Genomic DNA, 22987 nt, shown 5'->3' on the forward strand with positions numbered 1-22987 from the left:
CAAGCCAAATTATATACAAAGTCTAAATAAACATTACCAGAAATAAAACAGTACAAGATATGAATGTAATCACTATGTGCTATAAACATACACTAATAAAAATTAAATCTTAGAATTTTTAGAAAATGTTAACAGAGTATATTACAACTGTACTTATTTCCTTTGATAGTCATTAAGAGGTGAAAGGCAAAATCAAAAATCAAAAAGGAAGAAAAATATGAAAGCTAGATTTATATAAATACTATTATTGATAAAAAGTAAGGAAACCTTTTCTACTCACTTCATAACAAAGTATGTATCATTACACCATATGCCTAGAACATTATGTTTATTTCTAAAAGTTCTCAATAGCCACAATTCCACAATGCTAACTCTGAAAATGCCAAAAGTCTTAATTTAACCACAGGAAGATATAGATACCCTAGAAGACTGCTCTTTTATAAAAAAGGACACAAACCAAACTAAAGATGAAATTTCAGTAAATTGAAGTTAATAAAATTTCACATCCTAAATTTACACCAGAACAATAAGCCTTACTTCAAAGCATAAGGCAAGAGTAAAGCAACATTGTTTTGTTTCAGGAATGTTAACTCTCACCTATAATTCTGAGAAGAATTATATATAAAACAAGATTTTAGGGCTGGGATGTAGTTCAGTGTTTGGGCACTTGCCTAGCATGTGTGAGGAATTAGGATCAATCCCTAGAACTGCAAAAACCCAAACCCAAAACCAAAACCACCAAAAGCCTTACTGTTTCTAATGTACAATCTGAAAACGTGGTAGGGAAATGTTGACACAGGGAAGGCTACTGATGGGTTGGGACAAAGGACATATGAAAACTCTCTGTACTGTATACTCAAATTTTGCTGTGAACCTAAAATAATTCTAAAAGATGAAGTTACTTTAAAAATGCTTAAGATGGGCCAGAGATTTAGCTGAGTGGTTTTGTCGCTTGATGCACAAGTGCAAGGACTCGAGTTCAATCCCTGATACAAAAAAAAAAAAAAAAGCTTAAGATGCTAAATTTTGTTGTGTACATCTTAACACAATAAAAAATTTTGAAAACTAGGGGGCTGGGGATTTAGCTCAGTGGTTTCGTCGCCTGCTGCGCAAGCGCAAGGACCTGAGTTTGATCCCCGATAGCCCCCCCCCCAAAAAAAATCTCAACTGGCTATAATAAAAAGTCCTTTTTTGTTTTTTACTAGTAAAGCATGAGCTGGTGATGTAGCTCAATGGTATAGTACAGGCCTAACATGCATCAGGCTGTGGGTTCCATTACCAAGAGTGCAAAAATAAATAGATTTAAGTTATAATGAGGCATGAGATAGAGTAGTAAATGATACAAGTAATTAGAATACTAATGAGAACAAAATGAATATACCTATGTAGGTTCATTATAAATAAATTCATTTTTAGTATTAAAATAACATGAAATATGACAAACTTAATTTATTTGATGACAAGTCAATTATTTTAGTATTCTCAGTTGTTTAGGGGTGTGTTACACATTATTATAAATTGCCTTAGTAATTACACATAAACTAAACATAAAATAAAGACCATTTACAACAAGGATAGAGGTGTACTTCTGAACTGCCACTGAGGATGGGAGACTAAGACAATTCCCAGAGCTAAAAATGCAGTGGTGAAAACAGCATGGTACTGGCATAAAACCAACACATAAGACAAAGAAACAGCATAGAGAATCCAGAAATAAATCCATGCATCTATAGCAGTGGTGGTGAACCTATGGCCCTTGTGCCCCAGCAGGCTATTTATATAACTGAAAGCTCTAAAAGATTCACCATTACTGATCTATAGCCAAATAATCTTCAATACAGGCACAAAAACACACACTGGAGAATGATAATCTTATCTTATCAATAAATGGTGCTAGAAAAATTAGATATCCATATACAAAAGAATGAAACTTAGACCCCCCCATATATAAAAATCAATTCAAAAATATCAAAGACCTGAAAATATGAAACTGCTAGAAGAAAACATAGGGGGAACATTTCTAAATATCATTATAGGCAATGATTTTTTGGTGTAAGATCTAAAAAGCATTTGTAAGACCTCAGAGACATAGGTAACAAAAGCAAAACTAGACAAATGGGATTATATCAAACTAAGAAGCTCTGGCACAGCAAAGGAATCAACCAAGACAACCCACAGACTGAAAGAAAATACTGAATTTGCAAACTATTCATCTGACAAGAGATTAAGATCCAGAATATATAAGGAACTCAACTCAGTAAAAAACAATCCCATTAAAAAGTGGGCAGTGATCCGAATAGATATTTTTCAAGAAGATATACAAATGAGCAACAAGTATATATGAAAAAATGTTTAGTATCACTAATCAGGGAAATGCAAATCAAAACCATAATGAGATATTATCCTGCCCCAGTTACAATGACTATAAGCGAAAAGACAAAATAAATAAAATAAAAAGACAAAACCAAAACATGCTAGTGAGGGCATGAAGAAAGGTGAGCTCTTATACACTGTTGGTGAGAATGTAAACTGGTATAGCCATTTTTAAGGGCGGGGATTTAGCTCAGTGGTTCTGTCGCCTGCCTCGCAAGTACAAGGTCCCAAGTTCGATCCCCGGTACCAAAAAAAAAACAACAACAAAAAACTGGTATAGCCATTTTTATAAAACACAATGTGGAAGTTCCTTAAGAAAATTAAACAACAACTACCATGTAACCCAGCACGTATCTAAAGGAAATAAAATCGGTATGTTAGACACAAAAGGTCATACACGTATGGTCTCATTCATATCAAATGTCCACAAAAGCAAATCTATAGAGAAGCACAGCACATTAGTGTTTGCCAAGGGTTGTAAGGAGAAAAAGATAGGTGTGGGGTTTCTTTTTGGGGTGACAAAATGTTCTGGAATTAGATAGTAGTGACTGATGTACAACTTTGTGAATATACTGAGCAATAAAGAAAGAAAAAATTTTAAAGGGAATACAAATTATCTTTCACAAATGCCTACTGCTTGAATTGTACCATTACAAGGATGAACTTCATGGTATGTGAATTATATTTTAAAAAATAAAACTGGAACACATCTGTGGAACTTGAGTACAGATTTGCCTCCCCTGCATACAATGCCTCTGCCAAAATTCCCTCCATGTATATGAATTATACGATGCTCCAAAGGCTTTGAGTTTTGGAGCATTTCAATTTTTCCTATTAGGAATGTTCAACTAGTAAAGTCTATGCAAATATTCCAAAATACAAAAAAACCAGAGCCAGGGATTTAGCTCAGTGGTTTCACCACCTGCCTCAAAATACAAAAAAAACCTCTGAAATGTCTAACACTTCTGTTCCCAAGTGTTTTAGATAAGTGTTACTTTACTTGAAACGAATATAAAGCCCTTAGCCCAATGCATTTAAAATGTGGGTACTCAATAATTGCAGCTGTAATGATATTCAGCTTCCCAAATAACTAGTTTTCTTTATGTCTAACAGATCAGTTAAAATTGAATTTCAATATTTGTCACTGTTATGACATGTATCACCATCTGCACCAAACTTTCTTTGCCCAAGGTTATAGGACAGAGTGACTTAATGTTCCAAATTATCTACTTCTTCAAGTAAGAAGTCAGCAGGCAAGGAATATCTATACCATCTGGCTCCAGGGAAAAAAGAAACAAAAACACTCAGATAAAAAAAATGTCAAAAGACAGATAGCAAAAGAAATTCTTAAAAATGTTTTACTGAATATCTAGAGAGATAAATACTGAAAAATAATTTCACTTATTTATTTATTTGCTTGCTTGCATTGCTGGGATATAACTCAAGGCTTTGCATATGCTAAGCATGAACTTTACAAATGTACTCAGCCCTCAAGATTCATATTTATATTAATGATTTCAGTAAAAGTATACCATAAATTCATTCAAACAAGTCACAATTTGTTCAACATACCTGGACTGGGCAAGAGATTTTCAGTAAGTGTCTAATTTACTTTTTACCTACACCAGAGTCATACATAACTATGATTTTTTTCTAGGCTTGGCCAGGCTGAGTACTTTTTTCCTTCACTCTACCCAAATTCCTTTCCTCTAAAACCTCCAGTTGCCATCTATTCTAAAGTACAAATGGGTCACTATGTCGACAGAAGTAAGCCAGGTCTTCTCAGAGTACATGAAATGTCTTAAAAGAACACCTTAAAACTCCAATTACAGGAATTTCCCATAGGGCTTGAGGTATAGTCCGTGGTAAAGCATACGAGAGTCAGTCCTCAGCACTCAACGAACAAACACAAAAATTCCCATTTCATTAAAAGTTCAGCAGAACATAAATGTAACAAATTACCTCGTAAAGTATTTCTATTGCCACCCCCACCCCTGACAGCTACTTAAACAACTTTACATGGAGTTCCAGAGACTTCAAGCTCAGGTCAGCAAACGCATCTCCAAGCTGCCTCTGGGTGTGAACCATCTGGAAAAGCTGTGTTGACAAGGTCTGAGCCAGTCTGAGGATATTTTCATATTTTTTCTTGTTATCTCTTAAAATATCAATCTGAGCTTCAAGTTCAAGGTCCACAGTTCTTGAGCCACGGCCTAGCTTCTCAGAGATAATTTGTCGAGTACACTAAAAGTGGAAAAATGGATTTTATTTAAGAAGGGGGAAATAGAACAACAGCAAAACAGTAATATGCCATGCAGAATACAGATGCTAGAGCACATTAATTCTTTGACAGAAGCAAGCTAGCCTAACATACTGAAAACTGTGAACCCCTTCACAAGTTCTAATCAAAGATATTTTAAGACTTATTTAGCTAATTTATATACTGCTAGATTCTCTCATAATTGTAGTATTTCAAACTTACTGCATTTGAATAAATTATTTAAAACAACAGATAACTGGTATTGTTTTAAAAATATTAAAATTGTTAATATAGAAATAATAAAGAATAGCAAAATTCTATTCTCTTATAGGTTTCAACTGTTTTCTATCTTCCTCCAGTAGTTTGTATCTATGTTTGTATGAAGTAGGAGTGAAGGGGGAAAAAGGGAGGAAAATAGAGGAAGAGGGTTGAGAGGGATAGCAAGAAAAGAGGGCACAGAGGGGAGAGAAGACAGAGGAGGCAGGGAAGGAGGGAGCAAGGTGGGAAAGAGAGATGAGAGAGAGAGAGGGAGACGGAGAGAGAGAGGGAGAGAAAGAGAGAGAGAGGGAGAGGAAGAGAGAGAGAGAGGGAGAGGAAGAGAGAGAGAGGGAGAGAAAGAGACAGAGGGAGAGGAAGAGAGAGGGAGAGGAAGAGAGAGAGAGAGGGAGAGAGAGGGAGAGAGAGGGAGAGAGAGGGAGAGAGAGGGAGAGAGAGGGAGAGAGAGGGAGAGAGAGGGAGAGAGAGGGAGAGAGAGGGAGAGAGAGGGAGAGAGAGGGAGAGAGAGGGAGAGAGAAATGGAGACTGATTACAGATTCCTAAATTCTCCTTATTTTACTTTTGCCCAGATAGCATGGCATTGTGTTACTCTCTTTTGCCAAAGAAATAACGACACAGAAACTTGTAATTTTTAAAGTGTATCTAGGGCTGGGGATGTAGCTCAGTGGGTCCTGAGTTCAATCTCCCGTACCAAAAAAAAACTGTATCTAAATTCAGAGCTCCACATGGAAATAAGTTTCCTGGTAATAATGATTAGCATTTCATTATTCAACAATACATATCAAGAGTAATTATATAGGGTGTCAATATACTCATCATTGGAGGTTATCGAAAGTATTCTAAAAAGTAGTAAATACAACAATTTCTAAAATTTGAAAATTTTCTCTATTATGCCTTTCAAAGGTTTGATTATGGAATTCATATTTGTTATAAAAATTAAAAATGATGCAGGAAATAAAAGGTGAATTCCTTCTGTTAACCCCACTAAATAGAATCTTCTATTAACAGTTTGACATTTATCTTAAACTTTCCCTTAACATATAATCAAACACAATCCTTTCAGAGTAAAGATGAGATTATTCTGCTATACATAACATATCCAGAACATCTCTTTTATGAACAAAGTATCTTGAACTTTTTGTCAATATATATAATTCTTTACAGATATATTTTTCCTCTTTAAAATTGAAGGAACCTAATAACTTCAATTAATGCAAACATTATATGCCACAACATGAGCTAAGAGTAATAATATCAACAAGAAGGAAAATAGGATAAAGGAATTTGAGGAGGAGGGAGGGAGAGGGAAGGAAGGGGAAGGGACTTAAAAAAATAAAAAACAAGCTATGGTATGGAGATGTAACTGCTCCCCAAGATGACTGTAAACTGCATGAACTGCAAACATGTACTAACAAAATAAAATTAAAAAAAAAAAAAAAAAAGCACATTTCCTGACATTTTCTATTTTCAAAAACTAAGGATCTTCATGAGTTTTTTTAAATCAAGGAGCTCTCTTCTTAAAAACAGAGAAATTTTTAACCACATATAAAAATGGTAGTACAGATAAAGAGGCCGAAAACCACAGAAGGGGAATAAAACTATTACTATGGAAAATGTACAAATACTTCCACAGATAAAAAGCACATCAAGAGAAAAGTCTGAGTGGAGACATTGTGATTCTAAGGAGAAAAACAGCAAGAAATAATGTCTGAAAGGGTGACATGATAAAGGAGGTACAGCACTCATTTCCATACTTTTCTCCTAGAGCAAGATTTTCCTATGACAGACACGGTGCCTTCCACGGCAACCTAGGTACAGTGACCTGCTCAAAGCCAAGAAGCCTGACCCCACGAAAGGAGGTTTGTAGGCCAGACAAAATCAAAGGGAAGTCTATTGTTGTCTGAGTGACCATTTTTTCATATAAATAACATTTATAAGCAAGCAGCTGGGTCAAAGCTTAAAGAGAAAATTTTCTTTATTTATATTGGTTTCCAGGAAGCTAGGGCAGTGAGAAGAGTAAGAAACTGATTGTGAGGCAAACTGAGATGAATCTGGACAGCACATGGTACCTGAAAGAAGTTTTAAGACTGAATCTACACAGCCTACGTTCCAATACGGGTTATTATATACCCTTAAAGGAAATCTGGATTATCTTGGAAGGAGACCATCGTAGGCTGCCTACGTGTAGCTTTGTAAAAAAGGTTGTAGTGAAAAGACATAAAGTTGTTAGCATTTCATCACTCACTGGGATCCCAAAGGAAGTTTCTCACATAATCCTTTAAGAGTGAATTATTAAGTTGATTCCTAGTGCACAATGAATTAAATGCAAACTGAAGGCCAGAACGTACTATAGAGCAAATTTAAAACACAAGAAATAGAATAGAATGGATATCATTTATAATAAGCTGGGGATCCTAATTAGTTTCCCATATATATTGAGAATTCATTTTGAAGGGAGAAAAACTCAGTGGTAGAGTACTTGCCTAGCATGCACAAGGCCCTGGGTGGGTTCTCAAACCCCAGTACCACCACCACCACCAAAACAAAATAAAACAAAACAAAAAATCATTTTGAGGACCACAGCTTCCAAATGAAGCTAAGTTGAAGGGAGGGAAGCTAAGTAAATTGCTGACCTATGTAGACCTCCTACTTGGAGGAGAGTGGATGAAAAAAGTACACACAGCGTGCTGAGTGCCACAAGTTATCATCATGAGGGTTCATGAATTTGTAAAATAGACACTGTGTACTCCGGGCATTTAAATAACACCAACAGCTTTTCTGTAATGCTACAGGCCAAAGATATTTCAATATAAGCAGAAGAATAAATCCATGTAAACAGTGACAGATTTTAAAAATGGCTATAAGGTAAAATACAGAGAAGGGCATCCAAAAGGAAAATGAACAGAAGAAATAAGTCAACCAATAAATCAATGAAGCAATATATGACAAGAAAAACAGACACAAGATCTTAAAAGATACTGGCTTAAGGATAATAAAGATTAATTTGATAAGGGTGTGATTGCTAATGGAAAATTCTAAGCATTTTTTAAAAGTACTGTATGTTTTGGAAAGATGTTAAATAGCTCTGAATGCTGAACTGAGATTTAAAAAAAAAACCAGAATTTCAAAAAGTAGTCTCTGTAGCCTAGGTAAAAACAAAAACAGCCCCCTCAAAAAGATAAAACAGAGTTCAATATTCACAACTATTTTGGCAGATAAAAATAAATTCTAAATTTAAATTTTGTGAATAAAATCGGGCAGATTAAAATAATGTTCAAAAAGAAGGGTCTGAGGCCTAAATTTAAAAATTGTTATCTTTGGTTTTAATTACCTGACTGGCCTTAAGGGCCAAAATTGACAATGAATGAATTAATAGTAAATACTCTCTGTGAAGACAGTATTTGCTAGAGAATAGAACTGAAGAAATTAAAGGTAAAAATCACAAAAGAGGGAAGATCAAAGAGCAACAATTAAGTTACTTAAGAGTAATATGGATAACAAGCACAGTCTTAAATTAACAAAATCAAAACAAGCACTTGCAGCATTATCGAACCGACAACAATGAATTCCCACATCAGCTATAATTTGGACCCAAAAGGCTGACAAGCCAGGAAACAGTCCTGTAGACCCAATGAGGTCATCACACTCTGGTGGAAAGGGGTATTCAGCCAGCTCCTAAAGCCATGTAAGTCAGAACTTTCTTTTTCTCTTGTACCTAGACTAGGATATCCAAACTGAGTTCTGATGAAAAAATGTTCCATGTAAAAATAAAGAGAACACTGATGTTTCTTTCACACAGTACTACACTGCTACAGCACGTCAAAGTCTGGTCATTTCATTGGCACAAAAAGCTTAATGTGGTATGTCAATCCTTAAGAGACCAATATGGAAGCTTAATGATGTTTCAACTCAGATTACTGTTGAGGTAAGAAATGCAAGAAAAGGAATAGACACACACAAATGAAAAGGAATGAGGAATGAGGAAAAAAGTAAACAACACAAGAGAAGGAGGCTCAAATGAACAAAATCTTTTAATTTTAAAAAACATGTTATCAGTAATTATTAGGATTTGGTTCAGAAATAAGGTCTGTGTTCTTAAGGTTCAAAATGTGTGGATAGGGGCCGGGGATTTAGCTCAGTGGTTCCGGCATCTGCCTCGAAAGCACAATGTCCCGAGTTCGATCTCCAGTACCCCCCCGAAAAAATAAAATGTGTGGACAAAGAATATTAACAGAGGCAAATTTTATAACTAAGTGAAGACAGGAATGGATAAATAAACTTAATAAATAAATGAATGAAGCTCAGTCTGCTATGAAAGATAAAGTGAAATGGAGGGGAATTCCAAGCAGATGGCAAATACTGCCTCATGAATAAAGTCATAGAAGTGTGAGAAAGCATAGATTGCTGAAGGAAATCTCTGGGTAATTTGGTTTCAGAGCCACAGATAGAAGAGAGATGGAACAGTAAGACATAAAGTTGGAAAGGCAGTCAAGAGTCAGATTCATGTCATTCTAAAGATAACAGGGATTGGCTGAAAGATTTTAAAGAAATAGTGACTGCATTAGGCAGGTGGAGTCCAAGAGAATTTGTAGAGAAGCTACTGAGAGAGAGGGAGGGGAGAAGGCGAGGGGATGGGGGGAGGGAGGGGGAGAGACAGGAACCATGGCTGTGAAGGCTGGGACAGAGAAAGCAAGAAAACTTGGGTAGAACCCACAGGATTTAAAGACTGACTGGATATGTGGGGTCAGCTAGGAGATGGAGTAGACATCTGTTAATACTTGGGGGAATCATTGTGATGGGGGGAATACACACACAGAAAGATACCTGGACTAGGTGAATCCCCAGCAAGAAGGCGCAAGGACTTAAGAGAACGCCCACGTGAGAAGAAAAGCTTAAGCAAGCATCGTTTTTTTTAAAGATTACTATTGGTATTTCTCAGCTTTTACACTGACATGAGCTAAATAACTTTTGGAAGATCCAGTATTTCAAGGCATTTTTACCATCTTAAGTAAACCTATTTTGTGGAGGATTTCAGAAAATGTTTTTAAAAATACTAACTGGAAGGGGCCGGGGATTTAGCTCAGTGGCACCATGATCCTGAGTTCCATCCCTGGTACCGCAAAAAAAAAAAAAAAAAAAAAAAAATTTAACTGAAAGAATTCATTCTATCTCTTGAGAAGACACATTTGAGATCTGCTCTATATAAAAATATGCACAATTCCTCTAGAACCTCTAGACCCACAACCAACCTGGAATGTACAGAATTGTGGCTAAGTTCTCATCCACTGGGCTACTCTACAAGTCTACTGGCCTTATCCCTGTTAAGATTCAGAGGTACTAAATGGATTTTGGACTTTGGCTGTTTGTAACACATCAACTACACTGCAGAGTAAATAATTTGCTTACTTGTATCATGGTAAATAACCAGGTAATAAGGAAAATAATCACTAATTACTCTGAAGCAATGCAACTAACACTGCCAACAAACATTAAAAACCCAATTCATCTATTAGCTGGTCTTGTCTGTACAATTAATATTTAGTTGTTATAAAGTATTAAAAAGAGGCCCCACCTGGTAGCTTATGACTATAGTCCCAGCTACTCAGGAGGCTGAGGCAGTAAGATTATCACTTGAGGCCAGGAGTTCAAGACCAGCCTGGGCAACACAGCAAGGCCCTGTCTCTTAAAATTAAAAATAAAGTATCAAAAAAAAAAAAAAAAAGCAGAAGGGGAAATATATCTATAGCAGCTCTATAATAAATTCCAAAGCAGCATTATTTTTACAAATATCAATAATAAAACAAACATTTCATTTTTTGAATTATATTTCCCTGTTTAGATGGTAAAACTCCTATATATTCATATAATTGCAATATAGTAATTTGATAACATACAAATAATAATTCTTAGAACCACTTAAGACAGAAACATTAAAAAATTACAAACCTTATATGTGTTCAGACTCCATTTTCTAACAAGTTCTAACTTTTCCATTGCAGGATTTTTAATTTCATCTGCTAGAATAACTGGTCCACTTTTTGTTTGTGTTCTCTGGCCACCTGCATGATCATAAGAAAAGACAAAAAACACACAATCGAGATAAAGTAGGCAAAGAAAACAGAACAATGATGTTCAAATTAAATTACTTATGCATTTAAGAAAGACTCACACAAAGTGAGTGACTAGAACATCCTAGAATCCTTGATAATTTCCTAATCATTCAAAAAATACAAATATCAAAAAAAATTTCTGTCCATTAAACACAAATGCCATGTGGTTTGGCTATCATCTTTTAAAAACAAATGCTGCTGCAATCAAAATTCTTGTCTATATTAACTGCTGATTATCTCAAGAAAAATAAGTTTTACAACTAACCTTAAAGACTGAACTATCTTTGTCAGTAAAAATTCCTACACTGATCTCCTGTCACTACACTATGTTGATCAGAAACACAACAGAATGTCACTATAATTTTGGACAATTGGGAAAAATAATTCAAAGTCATTAAAAATGAATGTTTTTGCTGTAAGGAGATGCTACATGTTTGAGATAGTTTAAGTTGATTTAAGCACTGTACAATGTAACAAAACATCACATGGTGCCCCATTACTATGTACAATTTGTATGTTTTTATGAATCAGTTAAAAATTAATTTAAATTTTAAAAATGTTACCACCGGCACAAGAGGCTGAGCTGAAATAAGACCTATATTGTATGTTGTTCTCAAGAGCTCTTTCTCTTTTTTTTTGGTACTGGGGATTGAACTCAGGACCTTGTGCTTACAAGGCAGGCGCCAGAACCACTGAGCTAAATCCCCAGCCCTCAAGAGCTCTTTCTCAACATAGGGAGACTGTCTCAAAAAAACAAAAACAAAAAAATAAAACTCTTTTAAAAAAAGCCAGGCTGATAAAGTCTTAACAAATGTACTGTTCCAACAACTGAGGTTTATGGTATAAAAAGCAACTATGTAGTTTCTTAGTTTCTAATAGTAAAATATTTTCCATAGCATAAAAATGTTTCATGAACATTTATAATACCAATGATTTGGGATATAAACTTCATGATATTTTAAAAAGAACGATAAAATAAGGAGAGAAAAAATTAAGAACTTAATGGTTTTAAAAACTTAGGGTCAGTAAAAAGTTCTTCTTACTTATTTCCAGCCAGCCTTTAAGGCAGCTTCATCACAGACTAAGACTGAGAACTGTACACAGAATCAAACAGATAAAAAAAAAGGAAGGAAAAAAATGGAAACAAAGCTTTTGTAGATAAAGAGGAGGACTGAAGGGTGGGGAAGGGAATGGGAAAAAAGAATAAGCAAGAAATACCATGTATGGGTACAAATTCCCTATGATGAGTATCATCATTATGTGTATCTAAAATGTACCAATAAAATAAAAACAAAAGAAAATGCCCCCCAAAAGTATAACAGGCCATGGATGTTGTAATAGGTGGAGCACTGTAGCTGAAACATAAAGTTCTGTGATGTCACTTGTGCCAGAAAAAAAAAAAAAATCAAACACATTTAAGAATTTATAAAACTCTCATAGAAACAAAATATAAAAACTAACATTCCATATGAAAAGAAATGTGGAGTTTGCATCTCCCGTTTTTATATTCCAGCAACATCTAAGTGTTGAGCAAATTAAACAGGTCTTTTCTCTTTCCCAAGTAGTTTTCATGGGGTGTAACTGGTAAGGTACATGGTGTTCTGTCACAATCTGCAAACTACTTATAAGTTGAAGCTGAAAATAAGAAGACACAACCGTTTCTACCTGACCCATCCCCAACTGTTGAAGTTTCTTTTTTTTTTTTAAACTAAAAATAGGGCAGAGCTGCAAAGCTGGAGGTTAGGATCAAACAGGTGAGCCTGAATTGCCCAGAGCAAAGAAAGGATGATTTAAAATGAATCATATTATACTACATTTTTAATCTTAAGAAGATAGGTGAAGAGACACAGCATAACTACTTTGAAAAGTCAGAAAGGCTATGACTAGAAAGATTATTTCGTTTGTTTTGTTTTGTTTTGTTTTTAAAGCAGCCTGCCACCAAAAAAGCCAGAATAACACACACCTAAGAATACAAAGCAAGTGATTATGAAACTTAAACTCAGGGAGTTAGTTTAGCTTCAGCAGCAGCAGCAGCAGCAAGAAGAGCTTTATCCAATCAGTGCAGCGAGTACCTGCAGGAACAATTAAATCACTTCCTTGTTGAGCCAGTCGACTAGCTGCAACCCTGCTAGGAGACATAACAGATGGCAAAGGCGGTTCTGGGGAACCTGAAAAGGGCAGACATTTCACCGTGAAAATCCTGCTCTCCCTCCACATGCTACACATTCAGAATACAGTTCTACTTACATTTCTTTTAAAATATACCTCAAGACTAGATTAATACTAAGATTAATAAAGTAGATTAAAGACTACAATTAAAATATTGTTTTCTTGAAGAAAAGGACTAATAAATGGATGTTATCAGGCTGAGTTCTTGTAAAAACTTTTCATCGAACTATCAAAACCAAACAAAGCACCTAACTATACAAAGAAATTCGGCAAAGATCACATCTAAACAAGACTTTACCTGGACTTTACTATTTCTAAAATCAATTAAGAGAATGTGACTAAAGCTTCATACTTGGAATGACTTAAAGCTTAAGTAAATACTTCGTAACTTACTACTCTTTAATATGAAGGAAAAACTCAAGTAAAAATTCTAAGGGTCATAAAGGATACCATGTTCTTTCTAATCTCTCATAGAAATGTGAATGGATTATAACCTTCATAGGAATCACAGCCTTCAAAGGAATTGTAGCCAAAAATTTCAAATCATAAATTCTGTTCACAGTGTGGATGGAAGGCACTAACAACAATGAAGTCAACTGGAAGTATGTTACCAGGGAAATCTCAGGTCCTGGCCCAGACCTCCTGAATCAGAACCTGCACTATGACAAGATCCTCAGGTGCTTCGTAAATAGGGTACTCTGATGTTTCAGAAGCATTGATGTAGATGATCATAAGAAGGGATTTAGCTCAGGGGTGCCGCTGCCTGCCTCGCAAGCGCAAGGTCCCAAGTTCGATCCTCAGTACCAAAAAAAAAGAAAAAGAAAAAAAAAAGAATAATGCGGGGCTTTTAATATATACTCGGGAAACGAGATCTGTGGATTATCTGCCACTTTGAAAAGCCACTCAGATGATTTTCAAACAATGCCAAGTTTGGGGACCAGAGCGAAGAACACACTGGGTTTTGAATTCTAACCCTAGGTTTAGAAATTCTGTCTCTGTCTACCACAGAGTGTCAGCGCCACCCTGACAGGCTGCCTCCTGTCTCTGGGCCGTAGTCACCCACAGAGCATTAGTGCTGGCCATGCAACACTGCTGCTGCTGCTAATGCCCAGTATTAAATCGGAAAAAGGGGTGATCATTAAAAAGACAGGAAAATAGGAACTATTCTTCAACCTTTAGCTGAGAATATTTCAACGTTTTTAATGTACTTTTAATTACATTCTTGCCCACTTCTCTGGAAAAGACATAATATATCAAATTCATAATTAAGTTTTCTAATAGGAAAGAATCAATATCGACTCTTTACTTATAATTAGTAATAATTGCACATATCCTACATATACAAAATTCTGATCCAGAAACAGCCACTGCTTGTAATAGTATGAAAATGTGAATTTGGACTGGAACTCACATTAAAATTCAAACACAAGTAGACCTAAATGGATTGCCACCACCTTTCAAACCAAGAGATACTCACTATACTTGTTTTTTTTAAATCTGCTGAGTTATTAAAATTTAAAACTAGAGGGGGTGACAGGAACCAGCTGAACTCTTACATTAAACTGCAGGGGAACTGAGGCCCAGAGGTCAGACCAGTCTTCTTGTTGGGCTCAGATATTCAGAATCCACACCATAGTATCTCTAGTATCAGATTCAACACAGGAAACACCAATCCACAAATCACCGGACAAGCTGAAGACCCTATATTAGCTTACCCAGCCCAATAGCCATTTTGAACAAAGACTATCTCTACTACCCAAAGCATAGGGTTTCTATTATAAGTATTTAATAAAAGAAGACTGCTCTAGTCTCATGTCTTGGAACAAGGCTCTGGTGTCCTAATTATTACAGTTTATTAATCTTGCATACAAAATAACACCACAGCACAATACAAGATATGTGAAAAGCATTCATGTAGTAAGCATGGGACCCTGGGTCCAGTCCCCAATACCACAAAAGCAGAATGAATAAATGAATGAATGAATAATGAATTTTGAAATAGGTGAATGATCCAAAAATTGTCAATTTATGCAAAGTAAGCCTTATACCTTTAATTATACTCATAATTTTAAATTATAAAATTTATAATTGTATAAATTTATAACTTTATAATTTATAATTATACTCATACTTTTTATAATTTCATAATTTTTCATAACTTATACTTTTATATTGTATTTTAGGCATTCAGATTTCCAAATGCTATCCCTAAAACATGAATATAATGCTTCAGAATTAAGTACAGATTATTTTTTATAGACCATGTTCTGATTTTTGTTTTCAAGAGTCTACAGAGAGTTTATATGTATAGTGTTAGAATACTGAACAACCTTCTGCCCTTTTTATAGCTTTATCATGGTACCTCAGTTCATGAGTCTAATTGGTTCTATGATTTTGGAAAAGATGGTCATGTGTACATTTGTGTGGGAAAGATAGCCACGGTCGTGTTTGTCACCTGATGCAGAGTTTGTAAACAACAACAAAAAAATCCTGGCAAACGCTTCTGTTTGTGAACCAAACTGTTATACTGAAAATATAGGGTACTATTATCTTCAAGAGGACCAAGAATTGCGAAGGCATGGAGATTATTTCATTTTGTAAAATACAATATAGTATTAAAATTAATATACTTCAATGAACACTAACTATAGGTCTGTCAAGAAAATAATCTATTTTTTTACATTCAAATGTTAATATGGTTTTTCTTTCGCTCATATCAAAATGAAAAAAAATAGAAAAAAGTACAGATAAGAACATTTGCAAAGGAAGCAATTTTTCCCTTTCTATTACACACACACACAGGACATGTGCAGAAAGAGTTCACAAAGCAGGTCTAACTGCCTTTCCTTGAAAATTATCTGCTTGCAGAACTGGCTCTTGATGGGTGCCTGGGAACTCCACTTTTGGGAGGATTCTCTATTTCTGCAAGGATGGGTTCACTTGGCCTTAACTGTTTATACAAACAACGTGTATCATGCAATGTGTTTTACTTAACCATTCCTTCTAGAAGTCTAGAACCTTGATTCTGCTAGAAGCTGATGCTTATGTGAGCAGTCCGGGTAAAAACCCTGCTCAACCAGTCTCTAAATGAGCTTCTTAGCAACATTTTATATATGCTGTCACAACTCACTGCTGGAGGAATTAAGAAATTCCTGAGAGGCTTCACTGAGAGAACCCATGGGCGCTTGCTTATGCTTAGTTTTACCCAAACTTTGTCTCATGAATCTTTCGCCTCTACTGATTATGCTTGGAACTCTTTCACTGCAATTAATCATGGCTATGAGTGTGATGATAAACAGTCTCATGTCCTCCCAGCAAACTGCTGAATCTGAGGTTGGACATTTTAGGTCTTGGGGACCTTCTACGTAGCATGTATAATAAGAAAAATAACAGTTCATTTTTATATTTATTTTGAAATAGGAAATATATATTTATACAAATCAAGTTATAATCTTTGTTGTAAGTATTTTGTGGTTACAAATTTTGTGTTACAAACATCTAAATATATATTATGGTATCATTTTTGAGTTTTTATATCAGTATTTTAAAAACAACATTTAAATAATGAAATTATGCATTTATCTATTTATAACAGATTATTAAAACAATTCCTACTTAAATTCAAGAAAAAAGGATTATGTGTATAATCAGTGTTTTCTCCCAGAATTAAGAGCTCAATTCTTGTGCTTCATTAATAAAAGCAACATTTGGTGAACTTCTCCCTCTCTCCATCCCAGCCATCTTTACAAATATATGTGTTCTTACCTTGATATGCTCCTGCTTCCATAACCTCCTCTTTGGTGCTGTCAAAGCCATGAGATGTAATCTGAGTTTCTGAGAGACCAAGTCCAGATGGCAATGAACGCTTCAAATCCTTAGTAACATTTGAATAAAAGAAAAAAATTTTGTAAAAAAACCCCACAGCACATAACAGTACAGAATAACTGTTCCTTTAATCACATCTTACACTATCTTACTCTCTTCTATGTAGTATTCCCTTATGCTGCCATGGTATTCTAAAATGATATATAAGCAGCAGCAAATACAGGGAAGATTTGCTATTAAGTAGTATAGTGTACGTCAAATATAACATACATTGTTATGGAAGTAGGCAACAGGCAATATTAAAATTCAACTTAAAAATTTTAAGACATATCAGAAAAACTATTTTAAGGAAGGAACAGAATTGAGATCATTGAAATGCCATGTCTAATATTTGGAAGTTGGCTGGTATCTAATATAATCATAAGCCTAGCCAGTAAGTCAATATAAATACATCATTTACTTGCAATGTTAATTTCTCTTCAGTTTCAAGATTAGGTAAACTGGGGTTCTCTGACTTCAATCAGGGTGACGTAAAGGAAATTTCCTTTAATTAGATATGTATTAAACATTGATACTAGCTTAAGTACAAATCAGCTTGCAGTTGAACTTTAACTGTAATAAAAGTAATACTCAACGCCAAGTCTTACAGTTTAAAAATAATAGAAAGCCAAGAAGCACAGTGTCCTTAAGGCACAAACCAAGATTAAACATATTCTAAAACATTTTGTCCATTTGCTTGGCTCATGCATTTTTGCTTTATCTGTTCGACCTTAAATCTCCAACTTTACAGCTTGATTTCCCTTCTCCAGCTAGACACGTATCTGTCCCATTACTGAGTAACTTATTATTGGAAATATGACAAATGGAGGGGACTGTATCTGGGAATGGCTCCATACTCCTGCAGTTCTCAGCCTTGGGATTTTGACATACTAGTGTCTTCACTGGTAGAAAGGTGTGTGTCAAGTGATTTGTTACTAACAGTAGTTGAAAGTTAAATTTTTAGCAACTTCAGTGTGTAAAATATTTAAATTGGGTAGGTCCAAGGTAATCTCCACAACTTCCTCTCTAACTGCGTTACAGTATGCTTTCCGGACTGGGAGATTCAAGGTAGTTTCAGAGGGCGAACAAGATTGCTTAGCACTTTGGCCATCAGTGAAACTGATACCTGAGAATTGGCTCTGATTCTAAATGCACCCATTATTTAAAAAATACCAAGCAATCATTTGGTGAGGCAGTTTGATGTCATGGTTGCAGTGTCTGCCCTAGTCGGGTAAGTCTGAGCTTGAATCCTGGCTAATGGCTGCATAAGCCAGGGAAGTTCTCTCGATTGCTGCGTGTCTTTACTACAAATTGGGATGGCCAGGGACAACACTCCTTTCCTCACAGTGACATAGAAGAAGTACACTGCACAACATCTGGTGCTTCAAATATTAATATCCTTCCCTTTACTAATGTGTAAACAACGTTTTTGGAGATCCAAAGTTATTGCAGTGATAAAAGATTTTCTCATAATTAAAACTGGGCATCATAGGTATTTTCATATCATTTGAAATGATTTTTATTTTTTGAGTGACAAATATAGTAGGATACACACCAAATCATTATTATACCTCTTCCTCATCCCAGAAGCACTCCCACACTTAGTATTACACTCAGAGTGTCACCTCAATTGCATTAGGGCATGTCTATATCTGAAAACACCATATAATTAACTTCTGATATCCACTGACTTTAAATAGAGCAGCTACCCAGAGGTCACAAGTGTGAGAGAACTGAGATTTAAAATGTACAAATTAGCTGGGTGCACAATGTGTGGGTAGAGATCCAGCCACCCACCCAGGAGGATGAGGTATATAGGAAGATCATTTGAGACAAGGAGTTCAAGGCCAACCTGGGGAGTATAGCAAGAACCTACTTCAAAACAAATAAAAATAATAAAAGAAAATGTACATGCTTGGTATACAAGATGATAATTTAACAGAAACTGTGAGTATGGATAAAGATAAGAGAAAAATGTAGGAAAGACACACTTTAAAGGGAAGGTAATGAGTCTGATACCAAAAGTAAGGAATTCATACAAAACAAAACAGGGAGGAAAAGGCCAGCTGAAGATCATGAATTTTATTAAAAATCAATCAATTCAGTAGTAACAGGGGCATTTTCATAAATAAAAAGAAATTAAAAGTCAGATTGGTCTTTCAGTCATTTGAACATTTCCGAACATCTTAAAAGACCAGAAGCTAGTATATTCTTAGATGCCACTCTACATTCAGTAAATCAGGCTTCTAAAAATTTTAAGGCCCAAATTTTATCTATTATATATAAAATGCAACTCAAAATCTTTCAAAGAGATAAATTCTCTTATAGGAAAAGAGAAACACTGATCTTAGGTGTTAAACAAGTTTCTTGAAACCTTAAATTTGGCTTATTTCCCCTGTGGCACGGACACGAGGTATCACCTGATTTTCATAGTCAGAGTCTATGGACGGATCCTACTGGTTTTCCACAACAATGACAAGTTAGTGATGAATGAGGAGATATCTTTGTCTGTGAAATCCTTTCATATACTACCTTCCCACATATAACATAGTTAAAATTTTACAGCTCAGAACATTCCAACACTTGAGTCTTGCAATCTGCAAAGTCAAAACTGGCAGATGCAGTCTCACCACTGACCTGTGCGAGCGGTGCTTTTCTTGGGAAGCTCACTTAATTTTGTCCAACTGATTAATCTGGAGGGGCCCTGAGTTAATCACTAATGAGATCTTACTTAAGCTCACCAAAGAGCTTATCAATCCACTGGCAAAGTGCCAATTTTGACCTCCTCAAACTTATCAACAGCATTTGCCAGAGGAAAGCGCTTGTTCCCTCCTCTCAACCCTGGCAACATGATGTGCACTGTCTTGATTCTCCTCCTACGTCATCTTGTTTCTGTGGTCTTCTTTGCTGATTCCCCCTCATCTCCCAACTCCAAACCCTACAGTTGCCCTAAGATTCAGTGAGAAAACTTCTTCCCCTACATTTACTTCCTTGTGATCTCTTCCAGTCTTCTGGATTTAAAACTCATCTCCACCCTCACAATTTTGACATATGTTTCTCACCTGCTTTTCTCAGTACCTCTAACTACATACATGCCATTTTCAGAGGTGAAACAGGAACCTTAAATGCAGTAAACTACTGGAAACTGACGGAGTCTGCAGAAAACTCCCAAGAAAGCAAAAGAAAAGCATCTATAGTTTTCACCCCTTTCTGCTCACAGCAATTAATTGTTCAAGTCAAAAATCTAAGGCGTCACTTTTAACTCTTCTTTTTCTCTCATACCTATATCCAAGGTATCAGTAGACCTTACCAAATTTGCCCTCAAAATATATCCAGGATCAAATCAGTACTCCCCACTTCCACTGCCACAACCCTGGTCTAAACTAGCATCCTGTTTCACTTGGATTATCCCAAGTTCTTCCCAGCTGGTCTTGGCTTCTCTCCAGGACACACACCCAGCTCCACACCGCACCCAGAGCTATCCCCTGTAGAATCACCAAATCAAGTCATCTTCTAATCAAAACTCTCCACTAGCTCCTAGTATTAGCTGGAGTAAAGCCCAAACTACTAACATCACATGATTTGGCTTCAGCTCCTACTAGCCCCTGCATGGCTGGCTCGGCTTCAAAAACACTAACGCTACCTCTGTTTTAGGGCCTTTGACTTCTGCTGGAAACACTGGTCTAGCAGAAACTCACAGGGCGCCCTCCCTTACCAAGAGGCTTTCTTATGACAACATGTCAAACAGTAAGGCCCTGGACTCCCACACTGGAATCCCCATTCTCCTTATCTTTTATTGTTCTCACAGCAGTTAGTTATTAAGAGAGGCATGTATAGGATACATTTATTTTTGTTATTTCTAATTACACCGTTAACTTCATGAGAGCATGGTTATAACACATTTTGTTTACTTCTACATAGCAGGACCTGAACAGCAGATGCTCACTAAGGATCGAATCAATGAATGAATGGACTTGCTGAATGAACCATTGGACTTAGGACTCAACACTATACAGATTACGAAGCTGCATAGCAGCTGGTTTATTTTTAAATTAAACTTAGTGAGTGGTTGCTTACTCTTACTATATGCTAGACTTTCTAGGCAAAGAAAAAGATCAGGTACAAACCTTGCCATCTCATTGGACAGACAAAACGCACATTAACATAAAAGCTGAGGTTGGTGCCAAAGTGAGACAATAAGTACCAGAGAAATTCAGAATGGACTAAGTCTATAAGAACCAAATAGGAACCTGAACTCTGAACATAAAGCTTTACTGAATCAACATCTAATGAGAACCAAATTCAAGACAGTCACTGCTCTAGACGTCAAAGATGCAGCAGTGATGGAAACAGAGTCCCTGGCCATAGAGACTCACATTCCAGGGGACTTGGGGCAGGGAAGCAGGGAACTGATAGCAAACAAACAAATGTCAGGCAGTAGTAAGCGCTGAAAAGAAGTAACAAGTGAACTGGGGTTTTGGTTTTTTATTTAAAGGCAGAAAAGAGGAATACAGAGTGGTGGGTCACAGTTGCCACTCTGGATGAGGTATGCAGGGAAAGCTCTCCGAGGAGAAAGTGTGAGCGGTGCTGCTGGGGGACTGGTGTGTTTTAATTACACTGGGATAAATAAAATCAATGCATACTGAACTATACAAAGCAAGAACTGTATGTGTACGATCTCACTTACTCTTGGCAAATGCTCCCATGTCACAGATCAGAAAACCAGAACAAAGAAGCATGTCATTGTTGCTACCAATGTGGTTAGGACCAAGCACACCTCCAGAAACAATACTAACTCTGTAGTAAATGCAAATAGCTACACGCAATTTATTAGAGATTTAGAATGCATTTTGGTAGTATGTTTTCTAAAAGATTTATTCAAAGAAATGCCTTTTAAACATTATTTCAGAAATTACTTGATGGAAATAAGTTGTCAACTTGTAATTTCCTATAGAAATATAAAACAGATGAAGAGCCTTTATTCCATCTCACTTATTTTCTAATGCCACTTAGAATCTCTTGTCACTGTACCCCCTTTTCAACTACTGTTTGAAGAGCACTTAGAATAAAAAAGAAATCACTCTTACACTCATCTGGCTTTTTCATGACACCCGAAAAGAACATAGTCATTGGAATCATTTTTCTGTTACAGAATATTGTTGTAAATTCTTAAAAAACAAATGCTACAATAGCAGTACTGGGGAAGAGGGAAGTTAGTTGGGGTTAAATAATAGATCCGATAGAAAGAAATCTGATTATAGGGACACTTTCCACCTTGTCACACATGGACTCTAGACAGACGTTAGTGCTGAGGATGTTGCATCTTACGCAAAAGCTTGCCTACAGCTGCCAGGCTTCCTTTACTGAACAAATAAAAAGTGTTTCCAGAAATAAACCTCCCATCCTATAGGAAAAACAGCTGTAAATCTGAACAGCCTTCCTATCTCTAACTGCCACAAGAGAGGAGCCTAACTGAAAGCGGTGCAAGGGGCCCACTGTAATTCAGAAGAGGACCTTCGCCTGCTAGTGGCCTGGCAGCCAAGCGGAACAGATGACTTGAGGGGTAACACTCAGGATTCTGGGATTGTGTCAGCTCTTTTGTTACATTACTCCTTCCCTATGTAATATAATACAGCCTAACATTCACAAAAACTTAAAACGTGCCTTCTTGACATAATCTTTAAATTTTTAAAAAGGGCCCCAGTTATCAAGCTGTGCTATTTAAGGGCATGCTACTGCATTTATTCCTATAGTCTCAAGAGTACACTTCAGAGACAATTAGCCCATTTGTAGCAAACGACACAAAATCTCTAATTTACGTGCTACTGACACTCAAACTTCAAGACTTTGGAAGGCTATGCTTAACAACTGTACAATAACAAACAAACCAAAAGTTAACCTTCTATTGCAGCTACTAAGATAACGGCTGGAGTATTTA

General features: G+C 36.0%; 1 protein-coding gene across 16 annotated transcripts in view; it reads right to left on the reverse strand.

Annotated features, from left to right (window-relative positions):
* The window catches only part of Arfip1 (ARF interacting protein 1), a 105980-nt gene that overhangs the window by 30304 nt on the left and 52689 nt on the right, over window positions 1–22987 (reverse strand). For 11 of the 16 annotated variants that reach the window (XM_087205777.1, XM_087205773.1, XM_004869197.4 and 8 more), the window contains 4 exons: window positions 16951–17059; window positions 13089–13184; window positions 10853–10965; window positions 4393–4614 (listed from right to left, as the gene is read on the reverse strand). In XM_087205777.1, the coding sequence (XP_087061903.1) occupies window positions 4393–4614; window positions 10853–10965; window positions 13089–13184; window positions 16951–17059 (540 nt within the window). The remainder of the gene's footprint in view (window positions 1–4392; window positions 4615–10852; window positions 10966–13088; window positions 13185–16950; window positions 17060–22987) is intronic. The other 5 variants (XM_021247903.2, XM_087205779.1, XM_021247899.2 and 2 more) reach the window with 2 other exon arrangements.

This window comes from Heterocephalus glaber, unplaced genomic scaffold, assembly GCF_053883595.1.
Source record: "Heterocephalus glaber isolate CG9 unplaced genomic scaffold, H.glaber_assembly_v1.0 deba00000613, whole genome shotgun sequence".
In the NCBI taxonomy this organism is placed as follows: domain Eukaryota; kingdom Metazoa; phylum Chordata; class Mammalia; order Rodentia; family Bathyergidae; genus Heterocephalus; species Heterocephalus glaber.